Genomic DNA, 20,870 nt, shown 5'->3' with positions numbered 1-20,870 from the left:
TCAGGACATTGTTATTCTCTATCATAGCTTCTCTTTCCTTTCCCCATTTTTCTTCAAACCCTCTTAACTTTTTAATAGTCTCTTCTAGGAGAGAGTTATGTGATGGGGGGCAGGTATCATTCCCCTTTAGGGTGTATCTGGAGACTCTCTGCTGTTGGCCTCCTCGGAGTTGGATATCCGCTCTTTCTCTGTATAGAAGGTGTCAATCGTTCTCTTCAGTTTCTTACTCATTGTGAACACTGTTGGGGGTCTGCCCTTGGGTGGGAAATTTACCAGCTTTCCTCCCAGACCGGATGGATGAAGCAATCCTGTGACTGGGCTAAGAGAGAGCTCTGGAAGAGAGTTCCCCTCCCTCTCCCCAAAATGACTCAATGGTGGTTAGCACAGCTTGCCTTATGAGGAGTACCCAGTGAAGGATTCTGCTGTGTGGCCTAGCGACTGCCCTGAGGCTAGGGGCTGAACAGTAAAAGCGCCACAAACCCCAGCCAAAGCCTCCCGTGGGGCCGTGGATATTAGCAGCTGACTTGAAAAGCCCCTGTTTTCAAACCAGAAGTCTCTGCCCAGAAAGCACAGTTGCTGTTGCAGTGGTTCCACTGCTGAGGCAATTTCTGCTACTGGGAGAATTCCACTGCCTCGGGCTGAGCTCCTCACTCTGTGGATTAGAGGCTGCCCCGGGCTGTGTCCCTGCTGTTCAGGTTCTTAACTTCCCCAAGGAGAAGCCCCAGGCAGCAGAAGGTGGCTGCACAGCTGTACTGAGATAGGTGTTAGTTCACTTCTGGTTTGGGGTGATTATATTTTATGGTTTTTTATTTTAAAGTGCCTTTGATTTCTCTTCTGATCTGCTGTTTTATAAGCAGAGTAGAGCTATTAGCCTATGTCAGATTCCTTTATTTCAGTGGCTTCTCTGATCCCAGAATTTTCCCCAGCCTGTTTGGCACAATGTGCTAGCACCTAGTCCAACCCTGTTGCCGGTCTTTTTTTTCCTCCCCTTTGGAACTAACCTTTTCTGTCGAAATTCCAGATTCTCTTCAGCTGGTAAGTTGTGCTTCTCATCCTTGTGGTTTTTATCACTCCAGCATTATTTTTGAGGCTGATTTAACTAGTTGGTATTGAGGGTAGAAAGGAGCTTAGAAATGTGTGTGTATCTTCTCCGCCATCTTGGCTCTGCCCCCTGAGTTTTGTTTTGAAGTAAGAGTGGGAGTTTTTGGAAATCTATTTGAACTGCCTACAAGACATTCAATTTAAAATATGCAACAACTATTTGGTTATTTGAAACCATAGCTTAGGAGAGAAGCTAGGGATAGTTAAAAAAAAAAAAAATATATATATATATATATATATATATAGTCCCATCATATAAGACCACTAACTAGGAAAGTGTAAGAAAAAAAGGTGGGGGAAATCTGCCCTTTAGAGTAGGGTCAAGTAACTAGAGACCAAAAATGAAGAAGAGATACTCTAATGCCAAAGAAGGAAGAGAAAACTATGGATTAGAACAAAATCTCAAAAAAATTATCAAACAGCTTTCTGCACATCTACAAGACAGTAGAAATTATTGTCCAATCATCAGATAGTAATCATATTTACCATAGTTTTTTTTTTTTAATGCTAAGTATATCTTCCAGTTTTCAATCCCTTCTAACTCAAAATCTATGATCCTATGAAATGAGCTCTTTATCCTTAGACCTTTTCCCTTTTCCTTTAATTCCTACAAAAAGAATCGGATTTATCATCCTAATGTACAATTTTGATTATGTGATCAAATGAGATAATACGTTAGGATGCACAGTGCTTGGAACACAGACTCTTAATAAATGTTTCTTCTTTATCTCTCTTCTTCTAATGAAAGTTGATAATTCATATAGTTGGATAAGGGACACACTAATAATATAAACCTTTTGTTTCCCAAGAATTCTCAATAAACAAGAGATTACTATATATGCTATCATACTCAACTAAATCTGTGTTAGAATAATTACATTAACAATAACAACAGACTAACAAAATAGGTCATATTTACAAAGTATTTCATATCATATAGATCACTTTCAAATAATCCTATGAAGTAGAGTACAAATATTATTATCCCCATTTTACAGATGGGTAAATTGAAGCCCAGAGAGATTACATGACATTCTCAAGCTAATACAGCCAATAGGGAGCATAGTCAATACAATGTTCCAAAAAATCAACCTTCACCCTTTTAATTACCTGCCTTAGCAGCCAATATAATGTTTATTCCTTTACAGATCATTTCCCAAAAAAATCAACCTTTAGTCTTTAAATTATCTGCCTTAACAGCCACCAGTATTTTGCCTTGACTTAATTTCCCAAAGAGAAAGCATACACTCTAATATAATGTGAATAATTAGGTGAATAACTAGGAATATACAGAATATCAGCAGAGTAGATGGAACATAACTTGATAAGAGATACCTTAGCAGCTTGGAAAACTAGAATGGCTTCCCTTTGAAGAAAACCTTTGAGTTGAGTCTTGGGAGGAAAAATGAAAGAAACTAAAAAGCAGAGGTTAAGTGCCCAGAGTATAATAGAAATGGAAGACAACCAGTACAGAGACACAGAAATAAAAGATATTTTATTCAAGGAACTGCAAGGTAGTTGGTATAGTTGTGGTAGTAGATTGTAAGAACACTGAAAAGGCAGGAAGGGGTAAAGTAATGAGCAGCATTAAATACCAAACAGATTCTCTGTGTTATCCTGGAGAAAATTTGGAGGCACTATAGTGCTTGGAGCAGAGGTGACAGTCAGATCTAAGCTTTGGAGAAGTTACCTATCACCTTGACAACTTGGAAGATGCATTGGAATAGGGAGAAAGCTCAGTCAGGAAGACCAACTTGACCGCTATTGCAATATTAGATGAAATATTATAAAATGAGATCTGTTTTGAATATATTGAGTATGAGATCACTGTGCCATATGATTTGAGATATCTATGTGATGGTAGGAAATGCATACTAGCAGTTGGGAGAAAAATAAAAATATCTATTCAGATAGAAAGTGAGCTCTTTAAAAGCAGAGACTGTCATACTTTTTTATTTGTTTCCCCAGCACCTGGCATACTGCTTTGTACAGAGTAAGCACTTAAAAATTTTTGATCCATTCATTCATATACATAGTAATAATCTGCATAACAGATAATTGGAAACATGGATGGAGGGGCTAATAAGATCGCCAAGTGAGAAAGTATAAAACAAAAAGAGAAGACATCACTTTTGGAACGTCTTCCCCCTTCTTTCTAATCTGGTTACTGCTATCCTAATATATTAAAACCTAGCAAATTACTAGTTCACTTTCTCTCTTCTGGAATATTAGATCTTCGGTGCTGGAGGCAGATGTTTGGTTAATGGTTAGAGTTGCAAAATTGGAGTGAGGAAAATTTGGGTTCAGATTCTACTTTTGATTCTCAATAGTTGTATAACTCTAGAAAAAGTACTTAATCTCATTGTGCCTCAGTTTCTTCATCTGTAAAATAAGACAGTTGGAGATGGTTTTTTTAAAAGTCCCTTTCAGTTTTTAAATCTATGATCATATGAATTGCATTCCTCATGCTTAGGTTCTTCCCAACTCTAGTTCCTCTTTCACTTGGATGTCAGAATCATTTCCCTAATGCATAGCTCTAATTATACCATTGACCTGTTCAAAAAACTTTAATATCATTATGTTGGTGCTCAATACGTGTTTGAAGAAATGAATTGAAATGAGTCAATAAAGTGGAAAGTATAATAGAAAGTATTCATTAGATTGCTCTAATGCCTTCCCTCTCTCTAGAAACAGCCCTATTCAGCTAATTATATTACAGAAACATTATTCATATAAGGACTTAGTGAATATTTGTTGATTTAATATGGATTGCTAGTCACAGTAGAAAAATCAATAGAACTCTTCTAAAAAGGTTGACAGTAATAATTATTTTAATGCATTGGTAATTTAGTAAAATATTAAGCTAATAGCATACCAAATTCTATATTTGGTGATATATTTCTTTGCAAAAGTGCTTCACTTAGTCAATATAGAAATATCTCATCAGGTGCTCTTGATCCTAGCTTGAGCATTCATCAGTTCCTTTTCCACTGTTTTTAGGGGAAAGACCATCACATACAGAGAAATAGCCTGTCCCTTTGAAATCTATCCTGGGCTCTGAGAAAGAATTTTATTAATACTTTAACATATGTAACATGTATTGGTCAACCTGCCATCTGGGGGAGGGGGGGGAAGGAGGGGAAAAATTGGAACAAAAGACTTGGCAATTGTCAGTGCTGTAAAATTACGGATATCTTGTATCTTGTAAATATCTTGTAAATAAAAAGATATAATAAAAAAATAAATAAATAGAAAATTACCTATCAGATCTATGGATAGAGGAAGAGTTCATGACCAAGAAAGCTAGGGGGTTCAGAGCTAGTAAAATGAATAATTTAGAATGCATAAAATCAGAAAGATTTTTGCATAATAAAACTAATGCAATTAAAATTAGAAGAAAAGTAGAAAACCAAGGGAAAAACTACAGTTTTTCTGATAAAAATCTCATTCCTCAAGCATAATAAAGATGAATTTATAAAAATAGTAGCCATTCTCCAAGTATTAAGAAGAAATGAAAGCTATCAATATATCTATTAAAATGCTCCTTAATAATTAGAGAAATGCAAAATAAAACAACTCTGTTTGTCCTAACAATCATCAGACTGGCTAAGATGAGGAGAAAAGAAAAACATTACATGCTGGAAATAATATTAAAAAGGTACCCTAATACATTATTGGTGAATTGTGAACAAGTATAACCATTCTAAAACATTGTGTCCAAAGAGCTATTATATTTTATATGTTCCCTTTGACACAGCAGTATTGCTACTCAATGAAAAAAGGGCCTTCATGTACAAAAGTATTTATAACAGTACTTTTTCCAGTGGCAAGGAATTGGAAACTGAGAGAATGTTTATCATTTGGAAAATGACTGAACAAGTTATGGCATAGAAATGGAACACTATTGTGTTTTAAGACCTGGCAAGACATATTAATTGATGCAACTAGGACAATCTGCATAATAACAATACTACTGTAAAGTAATCGACTGTGAAAATTTTTGGAACTTTGATCAATACAGAAATCTATCACAATACAAAAGGATTCCTGATGACTCATTTTTTAGAAAACTCATGGACTCACATTGAAGCATATTTTTTCTCTTTATTTTTCTTGCTTTCCCTCTCTTCAGAAGATGTCTATTCAAAAATATGTTTTGACGCTCTTTTCATATATATAATGAATACCATATGTCTTTCCTTCTCAGTGGATGGGGAAAGAGAGAAAGAAGGAAAGAACTTAGAAGTGAAAATAAAAATAATTTTATTAAAAAGCAAAACAAGTAACATAAAGCAAAATTGGGATACCTTTATCTTTCCACTGGAAATTCTATATTTATGAGCTCAGTATCAGTCATACTTTAGTAAGAGTTCCCTTCCCCCCCCCATAGGATACCTTTTATACAACCCTCATCCCATCCTTCTAATATCATTAGTGCCTACTCATCAAATAATCTGTATTAATTCAGTATATAACTATATGTGTTCATGTTGTTTCCAATGGAGTGTAAGCTACTAGAAGAAAGACTAGTTTATTCTTTTCATTGTATCCTTAACATCCATCACAGTGCATCTCACATGGTTGGCATTTATTGATTGATAAAGTACTTGAATCACATAGAAAGGTGATTGAAACACTTATTTTTTCTTGGTATATTCCTACAAAAGGCTGATGAGATGCAGGATGTCATGCATTTTAACTACACTGCCTGGCCTGACCATGGTGTGCCCACTACAAATGCTGCAGAAAGCATCATGCAGTTTGTACAGATGGTCCGACAGCACTCCACAAAGAGCAGAGGTCCCATGATCATACACTGCAGGTAATTTCCTCATATCTTATTTTCCTTTAAGCAATAGGTGCGGTGAGCTTCTTTTTTCTCAATGGAAGTAATACCAGATTTCCCTCGAAGGCAATATTTTTCAGAATCATTATGAGTACTATTCAATTTTGAAAATGTTACCTACCCTCTCTCTCTTAGTCCTATGACATTGTGGACTGTTTGCTATCCATATGCAGTACTTCCATCTAGCTACATGTCACTTGGGAACTATGTATTCTTCATTTACTTTTTCCTGAATGCATTGCTGGACCAATCTCTTCTGAGTTCCCATTAATCAGCAAGAAGCTTTTATTTTTAAAACCATATTTTCTAGTTACTAAGGTCTGCACCTGTGCCAAAAAAAACCCTCTGTAATTAGCTATATTATTTTGAAGGCAAAAAAGGAAAATTGTAATATTTTGAGAGACTTTGGAAGAACAAAGACATATATACTTTCATGGATTTTTCTATTATGGAAAGTAACTTGGAATTATGCCAAGTCACTAAGTTTTAGATATCTAGCAATATATAACCTAACTTATAACCCCAAAGAGATCAAAGAAAGAGAAAAAGAATCAATTTATACAACTACTTACAGTTATATCTTTTGTTATTTATACAAATATTTATAACTATGCTTTTTGATGTATTAAAGAGCTGGAAACAAAGTAGGTAATCATTTATTGGGAAATGGCTAACAAATTATAATATGTGAATGTAAAGGATTACTATTGAGACCAAAAAAAATGATTAAAGGAAAAGTTTTAAAGAAACTCAGAGAATATTGTATGAATTGATACAGAATGAAATGTAGAAACCAATAGAACAATTTGGACATTTTGTAAAGGAAAACAGCTTTGAAATTTTAACTGTGCAAAGATCAATTAATCACTATTCCAGAAACCCAATGATAAGTATGCTTGTCACCTCTTGGCAGGGAAGAAATGAACTGGACATGTAGAATGAAACACACATTTCAAACACAACCAATATTTGATTTTATTTTGATTAATTATGTCTCCTTGTTATAAGGGAAGGCTTTTTTTTTTCAGGGAGGATTGTAGAGGGAAGCGGGATAGCATGAGAATGAAATAAAAATGAAGTAAATGTTAAAGACACATTTAAAATTGCATAAAAGAAAATAAAAGAAAGTTCAGAATAGGACACAGGAAAGTGTTAGTAATGCCTCTGCTACAAAAATTCCCCAAAACTCTGTGGGTCCAACCTATTGTAGCTTTTTGGGATGTTTTGAGTCTGCTCTGCAGATAAATTTAAGCAAGCACAAGAGTTAATTAAATCCAGTTGTCAAAAGTCATTATCTATTTTCTGCCTAGTAATATACTTGTTTTTACATATGGTTTTATGTCAGCCAAGTCTTTTAACTTTTAAGACCACTGTACATGAATAATATGAATCCAGATTTTTCAGACTAGGATTGTTCTTTCTTTGAAATCTCATATCCTTCAGTTCAGCTCACAAGACTTAAAGATCAAATACCAGAATTATTGAACACATTAGCTCTATTATTGTTCTATTAGTACCATTCTTTGCCTGAAGTAATTGTCTGGTAGCAGAGAAAAGCTAACTCATACAGAACACCAGATATCCCGATAAATTCTCTAGTGCATGCATCCTTTATTCTTCCATCCTGGCCCTAACTCCATGATCCTAAGAGCCCTGGGGTTTGGAATCTGGATGACTTGATCCAGATATTCAATTCTATTTAGAGACAATTGCCCAAGATGTCCTTGAAGAAGAAGTTATTTCATAATCAGCTGAAGATTCTGCCTTCAATAGAATTCCTTTACCTGCTATCAATGTTTAGGGCTTTACTATTAGCCTGTCACACAGACTTCATACTGAAATATCCCAGGACTGTAGTTCTAACTTAATTTAGAATCAGACCCTCCTTTGTGATAGACTACCCATTAACCAAAGTGACAAAGAGATAGAAAGGTCCCGTAGGTACAAAAATATCAGTAACAACCAAATTGGGAAGGCTGAATCTTCCTGTGTGAACTGTAGAAGATATAAACTCAAAAGTCCTTCAAAGATATAGGCCATGTCATCAACTTGTTTAGTATTCCAATGGACTTTAATAGTGCTAGGCCTATAGTATAGGCTCAATAAATTATTGATTTGTTTGGAGAACTAAGAGCCCTTGTGAATGTGTGATCATACTCTCTTTAGCAAGTTCACCAAAAAAAAGTTGTATTAATAGCAAAAAACAATCTTCTGAAGGGGAAAAAAACCACCAGGAAGAATAACTGCATCTCTTTAAAATATAGCTTTTTTAAAAGTATTAAAGTGGAAAATACTGTGGGAGAACATGATTTATATGTCCCCTAGTATTTATAGTTCCTTATTTTTAAAAAATTGATAATTTTCAACTACAAATCAAATTGTCTAAACAACATTGCAGTGCTGGTGTGGGACGGACAGGAACATTCATAGCCCTGGATCGACTGCTACAACATGTTTGTGATCATGAATATGTTGACATATTGGGTCTGGTGTCAGACATGAGATCATACAGAATGTCCATGGTGCAGACAGAGGTAAGAGCTTGATTAATGTATATGCTTAAATTTTGCTTTCAGAAGGGAATACATCATTTACATGAAAACAACATAGCAAATATCCTGGTTTTATCTATAATTGTGTTTTCATGTATTTTGATGTCATCCTATCATAAAAGAAGCAATTAATTAGGAGTATGTATATAATGCCTTAAATTTAGCATTTTAAAAAAGCTTTTATTTTATATTTTTATTTCTATATCACAAAAATGCTATAGGTACTCTAGGTATTATTATAATTCCCACTTTATGATGAGGAAATAGGTTCATAAATAGTAAGTGTTTTGTCCAGTCATACACCTCATAAATGTTAAAAGTAGAATTTGAATCCCCTATCTTCCTCCAAATTCAGCACTCTATTAACTATGTCATACTGCTATGTGACTCTAGAAGTAAATTTGTTCTGAAATTATAATTTTATTTGTGTCAAGATTTTTTAATATAACATTTATCACAGAATTATAGAATTGAAAGCTGAAAGTCATCTCAAGCTTATTGAGACCATTCTCCTCACTTGCCAAAAGAGGAATTAAGCTTTTATGAATAAATTAAGGTATCTAAACAAGAATGTTTCCACAAGTTAAAACATGTAAGAGTGATGACCAAATTTCATTTAAATTGTTAATATTGGATTTGACTCAGTGAATTTTTCATTAGCTTTTCTCTATGCAAATGTCATAACCAATGATAGGTTTTGGGTGGATTACCAGCTAATCTACATCTGGTACATGATTTCAGAAGGAAACCTATCTCTCTCTCCCCTTCCCTTCTCCCCCCCACGCCACCCCCTTCATCCATTCTTTTTCTTGCTCCATTGTTAGGTTTTCTTCTTTCATTTAAGTGGGTCTCTCATTTTTCACAATGTGGAAAAACATTTGATAAATGTGCAATGCCATTCTTCTTCATCATCTTGTACTGGACATAATACCCTACCCCACCCCCATCTTTGTATCTTTGGAATACACAAGCAGGGTGTGATAATAATAATAATAATCAAAATCTGGTGCCAACCAGCAGCCTGAAAGTGCTTAGGAGCTGATTTGCAAAAAGTGCAAGTAGGCATGAATTATTGTAAGTACAAACATCTCAGACACCTTTTCTATAATCCTAGTCAATCAGTTTAGATTCTGAACATCTTAAAATCAGGTAGACAATGACCCCATTTTCTAAGGAGTGTGTAGGAGAAACACTTGAGTTGAATGCTTTCTTGATCTTTTTAAAATTTCAAGTGAACAAAAAATGGTTTTCTTCCTTATGTTTTGCATGACTAGACCACTAGATGTCAGGATAATTTAGAAAATTTTTCTGTTAGATTTTCCAACTCTCCTCTTCTTTTTCCTCTTCCTCCTCTTTTCTGTTTGTCTTTTTATGTCTGTCAGCCTGTCTTTCTCTCTTCTTCTCCCCCTGCTTTCAATACAAATACTCATACATACTGGACACAACAATCTGTTTAATGTGTGAAAATTAATAGGATTATATTTGGATGCAAATCTAACTCCAGATGCTGGGTAGATATCATTTCTCCCCTTTGAATTCAAATACATTGTCATTAAATTCATAATGTCTGCCTGTCCCTCCTTAGGTAGATTCATACCTAAGTCTTTTGTTAAAATTGGCAGAAAAAGGACTTGAAGTCAAGGATCAGAATCTTAGTCTAATAAAGGACTTTAGAGAAAATTCAGCCCAATTTCCTCATTTTACAAGTGAGGAAACTGAGATCAAAGAAATTCATATCTGCCCGATGTTGCATAGATATAGCCCTGACAGAGGCAGGGCTATAGACCAAATTTCCTAATTCTAACTTCCAAGCTTTTTCATTGAACTGCAGAAAGCCTATTTTGTACCCCAACCAAAAAAAAAAAATCACAATTAACAAGGTGACCTTGAACAAAGGATATTCATCTTAGACAACAATTCCACATGTTCATTTTTGACTTACTTCAAAATTCTTGAGAATATGTCATCTATTTTCTAGTTACTTAGCCTCTCATTTCTCTGTCCAGTTTATACCTAGAACATGGTATTCACTTAGCATTATTCTACCATTTTTTGTTTTGAAAGGAAGCAAGAACCAAATAAAAAACTGAATCTTTGTTATTATCCTTATTATTCCAAAGTACGCTTTTCTTTTGCTAAGTAGTCATGCTAATACTTAAGTAGGTGTTCTGTCCTTGATGTATGTAAAGAATTTTTTATTATACTTTTAGTGGCCTTAAAAAATTCCCCTTGAATTGTCTTGCACCTGACCCAGAAGTAAAGGACTTGCTAAACGTTGTTTAATAGCTGTTGCAGCAGGCTATTTGACGTTATAAGATCAAAAGAATTGTGGCAGAGCCTTGACTGGTAATTCTGGTGCCTAAGATAATAAAATGGAAGGACCAGTGGATGAAAGGGGAGACCTCCAGGAGGAGGCTTCAGGAAACAAAACCCCTGTAGGATATCTTGAAGAAGAAAATATACCTGCAGTATAGCTATGACAGTTAAAATAGGAGGAGAGAAGGGTCCACCATTTGGTAGCTTCTTATTTTAACAATTTTTCTCTTGATGATTATTAAAGTTAGTTTAACTTTTTGTTTCCCTCTCTGTTAAAGGAGTAAATATTTCATCAATCTATTACTTAGTAATTTTGACTAAGTCAGAGCAGAGCTATTGTAAAAATCAAATGAGATAATATAAAGTGACTTTTTATTCTAAGTTGCTATCATAAATGTATGTACAACAAGATTAAATTGAGTTTAGTGTTATAAAGAGCATCCATGCTTTATAGAGGCTAATAGAGTTTAGAGCTATAAGATGTCTCAGAAATCATCATTCCTTTCTAGTTCTAGGACTGTGATGAAAGCCAATTCTCTCATTTTATAAATGGAGAAACTGAGGCACCATTAAGTGACTTGCATGATGCTATACAAATCATAAGTGAAGCTAAGATTGGAACCTGAGTCATCTGACTGAAAATCAACTGTCTTTTCTGTTTTTACCACACTAATTCATTTAAGTAATAAACTTTTAAGTTCCCTTTCAATCACGAGATTCTATGATGCATGTTTTTTTGATCAATCACTTGAAGGAGTGAACTGAAAAATACATTTTAACTGAGGTATTAGATTAGCAAAATTTGAGATATTAGACTTCCTCCTATATGCAAAGATCAGTACAACAACCATCTATCAAAGTTTAGCAGATCCATGACCATAGTTTCCTGACATATTGTTGACTAAATGTATTTTGATATCATGGTCTTAGGACTGTATAGGAAAAGAGAATACCTGGTTCTGAAGATTTCATACTTCTCTTTTGCTCTAGGAACAATACATTTTTATCCACCAGTGTGTACAGTTGATGTGGATGAAGAAAAAGAGACAGTTCTGCATCAGTGATGTGATATATGAGAATGTTAGCAAGTCCTAGTTAAGGATACTTAACAGTAAGTATTGAAGGTTAATACTAATACTAATTTATATTGTAATTAATAATAATAGGTGTGCTAATGTACACAATATATGCATTAAGCACATATAAGTATGTGCTTAATATTTCTGGTTAATGGGGGGAGGAATGGTAATTCTGCCTTCCAGACAACCATCATACTACCTTCAGCTGTATACATGGATGGAAATGTCTGGACCAAGGTAATGGAGCACTACAGAAGAGGAGATGGATCATATAGGCAAAGAAGAGAAAGTCATAAGAATAAATTTGGTTATAAAATAATACAATAGCATTTCTATGTTATTATTCAGTTATGACTAGTGACTCTTTGTGACCCTGTACCACACTGTTCATTGGATTTGTTTTTGTTTTTGTTTTTTTGGCAAAGATACTGGAGTAGTTTGCCATTTCCTTCTCCAGTGGATTCAGACAAATAGGGCTCAGTAACTTGCTCAGGATCACATATCAGTAAACTGGATTTGAACTCACCCCATATTTGACAATCTTTTGTCAAATATTATTATTACTTTCCTAATATATCTCCTTTATCTTGTCTTTACTAACAAAATAACAAAGTAACCAATCAACATGATTCAGGCTCTGGTTACCTCCCACCTGACAATTCAAAGTACTTTTAATTGGTCTGCCTGCCTCGAGGTTTCCCCAACTCAAATACATCCTCTATTCAGCTATCAAAATGATTTTCCTAAATTTCAGGATTGGTTTTGTCACACAAACATATACACACACACGTACACACATACTCCTACTCAGTATAGTATAGTGATTCCCTATTACCTTTGAGATCAAATATAAAATCTGGTTTTTTTAAGTCCTTCCTAATTTGGCTGATTCCTACCTTTTCAGTCTTCTTACATATCTTCTTTCATGTACTCTTTTGTTCCAGTCACACTGTCCTGACTATATACCTCATAAATGACTCTATCTCCCTCTTCTGTTCCTTTTTCACTGGCAGGCTTTTATGCCTTGAAAATTCTGCCTCTTGAGACCAGAGCACCAGTCCTAAAATCAAGAGGACCCGAGTTCAAATCCGACCTCCGACACTTAACACGTCCTAGCTGTATGACCCTAAGCAAGTCACTTGACCCCCATTGCCTCAGCCAAAACAAAAAGGAAAGAAAAAAAGAAAATTCTCCCTCTTTGCCTCTGCTTCCTAGTTTCTCTGGTTTCCTTCAACACAGGTCAAATGTCACCTTCTGTGATAGCTCTTTTTTATCCTTTCCCTTTCTTCTTATGACCTCCAGTAACTTTTCTCTATGGCTGTGTGAGAGAAGTATATAAGAGATGATGAGCAGACATCCCAAAATTTAGCAGCTATATAGTATGAGAGTAAGAAGTTCAATATGACACTGAATATGAAAACTTGGGTTATTGGAAGTTATGCCAGACCGTAAAAGAAAATCTGATTTTTCATTGATCCTTCAAGAGAGGCAAATACCATATAGCTAATTCTTCAATTAAAAAAAAAAAAAACAAAAAACAAAGAAGAACCCAAGAGCACAGATAACAAAATTTTATTCTATAAATACAGCAAATTTTTAAAAATTCACTTCAGTTCTAGATTATGTCTGGTTAATAAAGAAGATAAACTTGGGAAGAAAGGGAAAAAGGAAAAAACAGAAAATTTGTCAGAGAAAGAGGAAGGTTAGAAGAAAGAACAAATTACAAGAAAGGAAGAGTCTTTCAGAAATTTAAAGAATATGGAGACTTAGGAATGTTGCTTCTTGCTTCTAGCTGAAAAAAATTAAGTAAATTAGTGACAGGGTTAGGAGGAAACTAGAAACTTATAGGTGTATTACTTTGCCATTCAAACCTGTTCACTGAGGGGACAGGACCTTTTCCAAGCAGAGAATGCTTATTGTATTTTTTTTTTTTTCTTTACTCACAGGAGAGAACATGAAGTATACCCACCTTCCCTTACTTCAGGATCATTGGGGGCGGGAAGAACCTACTAGCCATTTTGCCGAAGAAGGGCCCTGCTTTGCAGTACGTGGCCATTAAAGAGGATATATTTTATCTTGTAGAAACACTGGGAAGACTTAGCCTTAAAGAGCCTACAGTGTCTTTTGGACTGCTTGTTTCTGGACAATTAAAATATTGGACCAAATTCAACCAAACATGATAAACGATGAGATACCCTACAGAGAACAGAGGACAGAAAGTACACCACTCTTGAAGAGTTTGGTTTGTTTTTTGCTGGTTGGACTTAGTTTAAACGCAAGTACAATATATACATATATATATATATTTTTGGTGACTATCAAAGAAAGAAAAGTTGCTTTCACTATGTGTCACTAGTCTATTATTAGCATCTAATAAGTCTTCATTATTAAAGAGAGAGGCATGAATATACATCAAGTAATTGCAATTCTGCACAAGGAAATAGGACTATTGATGTTATCATTTACCCTCCCATTAAAGTACTGTGCCAGGTTGGAATGGAGAGAATGGAGAAAAGGAAGCAGGGGTCCCGGATCAATGGATTTTTTTTTCTTGTTCCAAATATATAAAAGCTGTAATACAGCTCTGATGTAGAATAGAAAAGAAAATATTGTCTTAATTGTTCTAGTTGTTGACAGAGTTCTTTCTTCATAATTAACAGTAGGATGTTTCATCCCTGATCCTTATGGACTTATATCACCACCTCGGTTTCTTCTCCTAACTCTGGTCTGGATTCAGAACAGTTTACAGGCTGATTATCTTGAGGCTCCGTTGATATAGTATTGAGCTGTTAGAGCAATTTTTGGTGCTTGAAGAACTATCATTCCTTTTTTCTATTAAATGGCATACAGGTGAAAGCTCTTTTTTTTTTTTTTTTTTTTTTTTTGAGAATGTGTGCCATACATACACTCCTTCACCCATCTGAAGGGAATTCATGAAGCTATGATAAGGAGTTTTAGAATCTTGAATTACCTGTCTATATACAGGCTGACAAACAGTCAACCTGGGTCCCAGTTTTTATTTACTCTTGAATTGTCAATTTCACTTATTATTGATATAATTAGTAACATTTTATGATTTGAGCATTATGTAATGACATTATGTAATGACATTATGTGTATTGTGACAAGGATGCTATCAAAATGGGCATTGATGGCATTGAGAAGCCTGTTTCTTTGTGTCACTCACTACAATACTCATTTATATAAGAGATGATGGTACTAAAAGTACAGGGAAAAACATTTAGAAGTTAAAGTAAATATTCACCAACTATTTATTGCGACAATATTGCTGTTGTCCAAAGGTTTCTTCCTTTGTGGTTTTTAGTTTATTGGTTAAGCACATACTCCCTAGATGTTTTCTTTAGAGATCTCTCCAGCTTCCTAAGAGTCAGTATTATGGGATAATTTGATATTTTTTACCAAACATAGTAATTATGAAGAATGTCGAGCAAATGGTATGGATATCAAGGCCTCACTGCTGAGAGGATTTAGCCAGAAAATATGGCAAAATTTCCTATAAGACATAGACCTTCTATTTCAGTTCTTACTTTGATAAGTCTATGGCCAGAGATTCATTTTTTTTTTTGAACAGGTTAATATGACATGTTTTATGACTCAAGAAAGATTATTATTTAGGTACCTGCCCACCCCCTTTTCCCACTGCTATTTCTCACTCTTGTTTAATAGCACTACTTACTGTTATAATGATTTCATCACTTCAAAAAACCAACACAGCATGGGGGTGGGGAAAAAAACTATCAGCCATCGTGTGATATTCATAGGCTTTCACAGATGAGTCAGGCCATTGATGAAAACTACAGCTGAGGACTTGTATGGTTAAGAATAGAATTTTTTCCCCAAAATTTTCATCCAGAAACTAGCAGTCTTTAAAAAAAAGTAATAGCATTTTACTCTGGACAGTCTCTGGAAATTAAGAATTTTATAAATATCTCATTAATCTCTTTAAGACTTCTACAAGGAAGGGATTGAGTATAACTTTGTAATAGATGGGCAGGTTAAGGAACATGGAAATTTGGCTAGTTTCTCTCTCCCTCCAAAGAAACTTGACTGAATTATGAAATCTCAAAGCAGGAAGTAACCAAAAGGCCATCTAGATCATCATTTATTTAAACGAGAATTAATTCTACAACACATTGGCAAGTGGTCATCCAGCCCTTGCCTGAAAAACAACCTACTCTACCCTGGGACAATTCCAATTATTAGGAAAATTTTCTCACAACTGAAGAACAAAAGCTTCTCTGAACATTAATAATATAATGGCTGACATTTATATCGCACTTTAAAATTTCCTAAGCACTTAGCAAACATTGCCCCATTTGATCCTCTATGAAGAAGATATTACGGGTATTATTCTCCCCATTTTAACAGATTAAGAAAAAAAGACTGAGGCTCAAAGAGATTAAATGCCTTTCCCATAGTCACACAGCTAATAAATGTCAGAGACAGAGTTTAAATCCATTTCTACCTAATGTCAAATTTAGTATTCTACCTACTAAATTCTGAATTTTTTTCTTAGAAGTCAAACTTGCAAGGGTTTGGAATGGACATTTCCTGAGTGCTTTCAATAGAAGACAGCACTTCAAAAACTTGAAGATAGATATATTCCATGTAAGTCTTTTCTTCTCCATGCTCAACATCCCCAAATCCTTGTATAGCATGACATCAAAGCCTTTTTAAATCATTTTCCTAAAATGTGGTATTGAGAGCTGAACATACTATTCCAGATATGAATTGATGAAGAGAGAATATAAAAGAGGCATTACCTCCCTGAGCATTGTGCTTCTCTTTATATAACTTAATATCACATTTGGTTGCTATATTATGCTGTTGAACTTATAGACCACTAAAGGCACCAGATATTATATTCAGAACATTTGCAGTCTAGCTGCAGTTCCCTTCTTGTGTTTTGAGATACTGATTTACTATATCCAAGTGAAAAAAGGATGAGGGGAAAAAGAAAAATAATATGAGGTTCAACAGGAGATGGCTTCAAGGAGGAGGAATAGGAATCAAAATATTGAGAAAAACTGAAATACTTAATTCTCAACTCTTGCGATATGGACATAAAGATAGAAATCAACTGTTTTAATATTCCTTCTAAGAACTAACTACTAGAGAATTCAATATTCAGAAAGAATCTTCCTTTCAAGAATCATACTCCCATTTTGAAACCTTGGGAAAGTGTATAAAAATGATTCAAAGAGCTCCAGATATCCTGTAGTTCATACTGGATCATTTTGGGAAGGGTTCTAGAAATGCTATACCTAATGGTTGTGATTTAGAATTTATTATCTTTTAACAAATGATAATTTAAATGTTAATAAGTAGTAACTTTGTTAACTCTTAGATTACCTATTCATCATGGAAAGAACACTGGAGTGTGTTCCGGGAAACTTGAATCCTATCTGGCAAAAAAACCAAAAAAAAACAAAACAAAAAAAACCTCTCTGAGCCTGTTTCCTATTTTTTAAAAATGAGAATCCTAATGCTTTTTCTATCTACCTCACAGAGTCATTGTGAGAATTAAATAAAAAAATGTAAAAGTGCTTTGAAAAATACTATACAAATTTTGTAAGAGGAAAAAAAGTGACTACACTATTCCTCTCCTTTGAACCACATATCTATTTCTGACCATATACTTCAGGGGTTAGAAATTATAGAACCAAATTCAGTCCTGTCTCTGACATAATTAGCTGGTGACTCTGGACATGTCACTTAAATTCCATGCTCTAGGCAACTTTCTAAGACCATAAATTGCAGAGAAGGTGCCAGTTTGCTGCATTGGTAAAGGGACACTTCCATATCTAGGACTTCCCTATACCAGTAAAATCACAGATCTTGCCCCTGTCCCTATATTTCAAGATAGTCAAAGATAAGAAAGGTCCCGTGTGCACCAAAGTATTAGTAGCAGAACTTTTAGAAGACACCTGGAAATAAAGAACTCATCAATTGAGAATGGCTGAATTATATTTTGACCTTTGAATGAATAGAATATGATTTTATTATAAAACATGATGAATGTGAAGAATTCAAAGAAACATGGGAAGATTTGTATCAACTGCTACAGAGTGAAATAAGCAGAACCAGAATGTACACAATGAATACAACAATGTAATAATAACAATAAAAAAGAACAATAACATAAAAAATGAACACTGTATAATTATAAAGGCCAGTGCTGGCTCTCGGGGGGAAATGAAAAAAAAAAAACAAAAAAACAAAAAAACAACAGCCTTCTCTCCTTTCCTTGGAGAGTTGTGAGAATATGAGTATAGAATGTTACTACACTGTCAAATATGGTCAATGTGTCAGTTGGTTTTGCTTAATGCTTTTTAAAATTTTATTACAAGGGAAGTTTCACGGGGGAGGGCAGAGGGGAAGGACTTATTTGGAAATTACTGTGATGTAAAAACAAAAGGCATCAATAAAACAAAAAGAAGAAAAGTGCCATCCAAATGTAAAGTGTTATTATTTTTATTTGACAAGGCTTAGAATTATAATTAATAACTGCAAGTGCTCATCAATTCTCTTCTGAAAAATGCACTAACTAGAGAGAGCTTTGGGTTTCTGGCTTTTAGGAAACGTTCATTTGCTGGAACTGGATATGGGAATTAGTCTGGGATTTCCTTATTTTGACAACCTTAAGCTTTGACCATCAACTAAAGACTTTTTCCATTTTGTATTTTTCAAGGCCACAAGGATTTATTAGGAGCCTAATATATCATGGTCTAAGGTCTTATAGATACGGAAGCAAAAAAGACATGGCAGTCAAAGTACATTCAGCTTAGCTTGCTTTATGGGCCATGATGATAATTGCTCCTCAATCGGGTAATCACTTTTCACCTTAGACGGAGAACTCCTCTGATCTAACCTCTAATATTCTTTCTTCACCTATAACCTTGCTTTGTTGAACAAGTCACAAGGGAGTCCTTTGGATGCACTGACAAAGCAAGATGAAGAATTCACCAGGGTATTCACATTCTTCAAATAATTAAAAGATCCATATTCCTCACATAACTGAGAATGTCATTTAATTTACACAAGCAGACATCTAGAAATCTGAAATTTTTATTTAGTAACTCAGATCTCCCAGGATGTCATTTAGATTGTCTCTGGTGTCATCTAGCTGTCCAGCCAAATATCTTGGAAGAGCAAATAACTGTCCCTAGAAGACAACCAGATTTTTTTTTTTTGGTGGGGGAAAGTGGGGAAGAGAAAGAGCCAGACTTCTCAAGTGGTAACCCTGATATCCCTGTGGAAATAATGTTCCCAGGGCAGGAGGTGGGAAGAAGGCAGATAAGTAATTTCAGGAAGAAGAAATGTGGATCTAAGTCCAACTATTTTCTTAGATACATCCATGCAATGAAGTTCTTGTTAGTTCAAAGAAGGGAATAATTCATATGACTGCTATTCCCTCCTCACCAAGTGAGGGTAGTGTTTGGTCTTGAAGCTCCTGTGAGTAATGTTGATATAAGGTCAGCTGTTGTCCCTGAAAAGTGGGGGGCCTGAGGCATCAAGGGCTGCAGGGCTGCTGGCTGCTGGGGATAAGACTGCTGGATGTAGGGCTGCTGGGGGCATAGCTGGTGGGAGAGAGGCTTTTGGGGGTGGGGCTATTGGAAGCAATGCTGTTGGATATGGAGCTGTTGGGAAAGTGGCTGCTGCAACTGATATAGGGACTTCTGTGTATACTAACAAGACAGTGGATGATCATTTGGGTATAAGTCTAGCTCTTGAATATTCAGTAGTGTCTGTAATCCTCCATAAAGGGAGCTGTGTGTGTTATCTGGCCAGTTCTTTGGCCCTTGAGTACCTTGCAGGGCCAATGAAGATGCCCACTGGTTGGAGCTTCCATGGACATTGGCCTGGAAAGGGCACAAGACTGAAGATCAATTGATGATCCCATGGTTTGGGAGGAGACAGAAGAATCACTTTCAGAAATGCCATGTCCATACAAATAAGCAGCCTCAGTGGTTGAATTGTACGCCTCCCAAAGCTTCTCCTTGGGTCAGCTTCCTGACTAGGATCACCTGCCCAGGATGGGCTAGTGGATTCAATGGGTGTTGAAAATTCTTGCTCAGAGAAATCCTCTTCCAGACTTGGATCTGGAGATACATCTTACAGGCATTTTGGTCTGAAGCTGGCCTCAGATGCCAGCTTTTTTTCTCCTGCAGATTGTCTAGCTCTCCTATTCTGAAACCACACAGGTACTCAATCCTCAGAAATGTTGATAAGCCTTGAAAGTTGCTCTCTTTCTCCAATTCCAGGATATCGGTTCTTTTGAAAATAGAACTTAAGAATATCTACTTGTTCTTTAGTGAACACTGTATGTTTTTTTCTTGTAGACTCAGAACCAGAATTTTAAAAATCCAGGTTCTTCTCCTCCGATGGTGGAGAGTTTAAAGGTCAGATTCAAATGGTAGGAAATAATAATCTCCATTCTGTATTTGACAAAACCCTGCTTCCAAACTGCTCCCATCAAGTCTTAGCATTTTGATATAAACATTCTAATATTAGAATTAGTAAACAAACGAAACAGCATGGCCTATATTTTAGAGGCTTTTCTGCTGTAAGCTCATCTATCCTAAATATCAAATGTTTATGACCTGAAATTTCTACTCCCAGAAAAAGCGAATCTTCTGGAACTCTAAATTATTTAAGATCAGGTACAATCAGACCCAAATTATTTGAATACTGAATGTGAAAATAATTCTGTCTCATTTAGAATGATTCTAATGTGTTTATGTCCTTACTCCAGGTCCTATTGCTGTCCTTTTCATTATCTGTAAAGGGCTTAAACTCTGAGCAGATGCACTTAACCTAGATAACCTAGCACTTAAGTCTAATTACCAATTGGAAAATTCTCTATTAACATGTTTGAAGGATGATCCTACTCAAATCTGTGCTGGCTTCATCTGTGGGTGTGGACAGAGAAGGGAAGAGAGATCAGAGGGTGGA

General features: G+C 35.2%; 1 protein-coding gene across 2 annotated transcripts in view; it reads left to right on the top strand.

Moving 5' to 3' along the window:
- Nucleotides 1–18,365, top strand: part of PTPRO (protein tyrosine phosphatase receptor type O) — a 210,587-nt gene extending 192,222 nt beyond the window's left edge. For both annotated transcript variants that reach the window (XM_074268963.1, XM_074268962.1), the window contains 4 exons: nt 5,769–5,923; nt 8,346–8,481; nt 11,806–11,926; nt 13,841–18,365. In XM_074268963.1, coding sequence (XP_074125064.1) covers nt 5,769–5,923; nt 8,346–8,481; nt 11,806–11,910 — 396 coding nt within the window. In that variant the 3' untranslated portion in view covers nt 11,911–11,926; nt 13,841–18,365. The remainder of the gene's footprint in view (nt 1–5,768; nt 5,924–8,345; nt 8,482–11,805; nt 11,927–13,840) is intronic.
- Nucleotides 18,366–20,870: the final 2,505 nt, after the last annotated feature.

This window comes from Sminthopsis crassicaudata, chromosome 5, assembly GCF_048593235.1.
Source record: "Sminthopsis crassicaudata isolate SCR6 chromosome 5, ASM4859323v1, whole genome shotgun sequence".
In the NCBI taxonomy this organism is placed as follows: Eukaryota; Metazoa; Chordata; class Mammalia; order Dasyuromorphia; family Dasyuridae; genus Sminthopsis; species Sminthopsis crassicaudata.
This window is presented reverse-complemented; position numbering and strand designations above follow the sequence as displayed.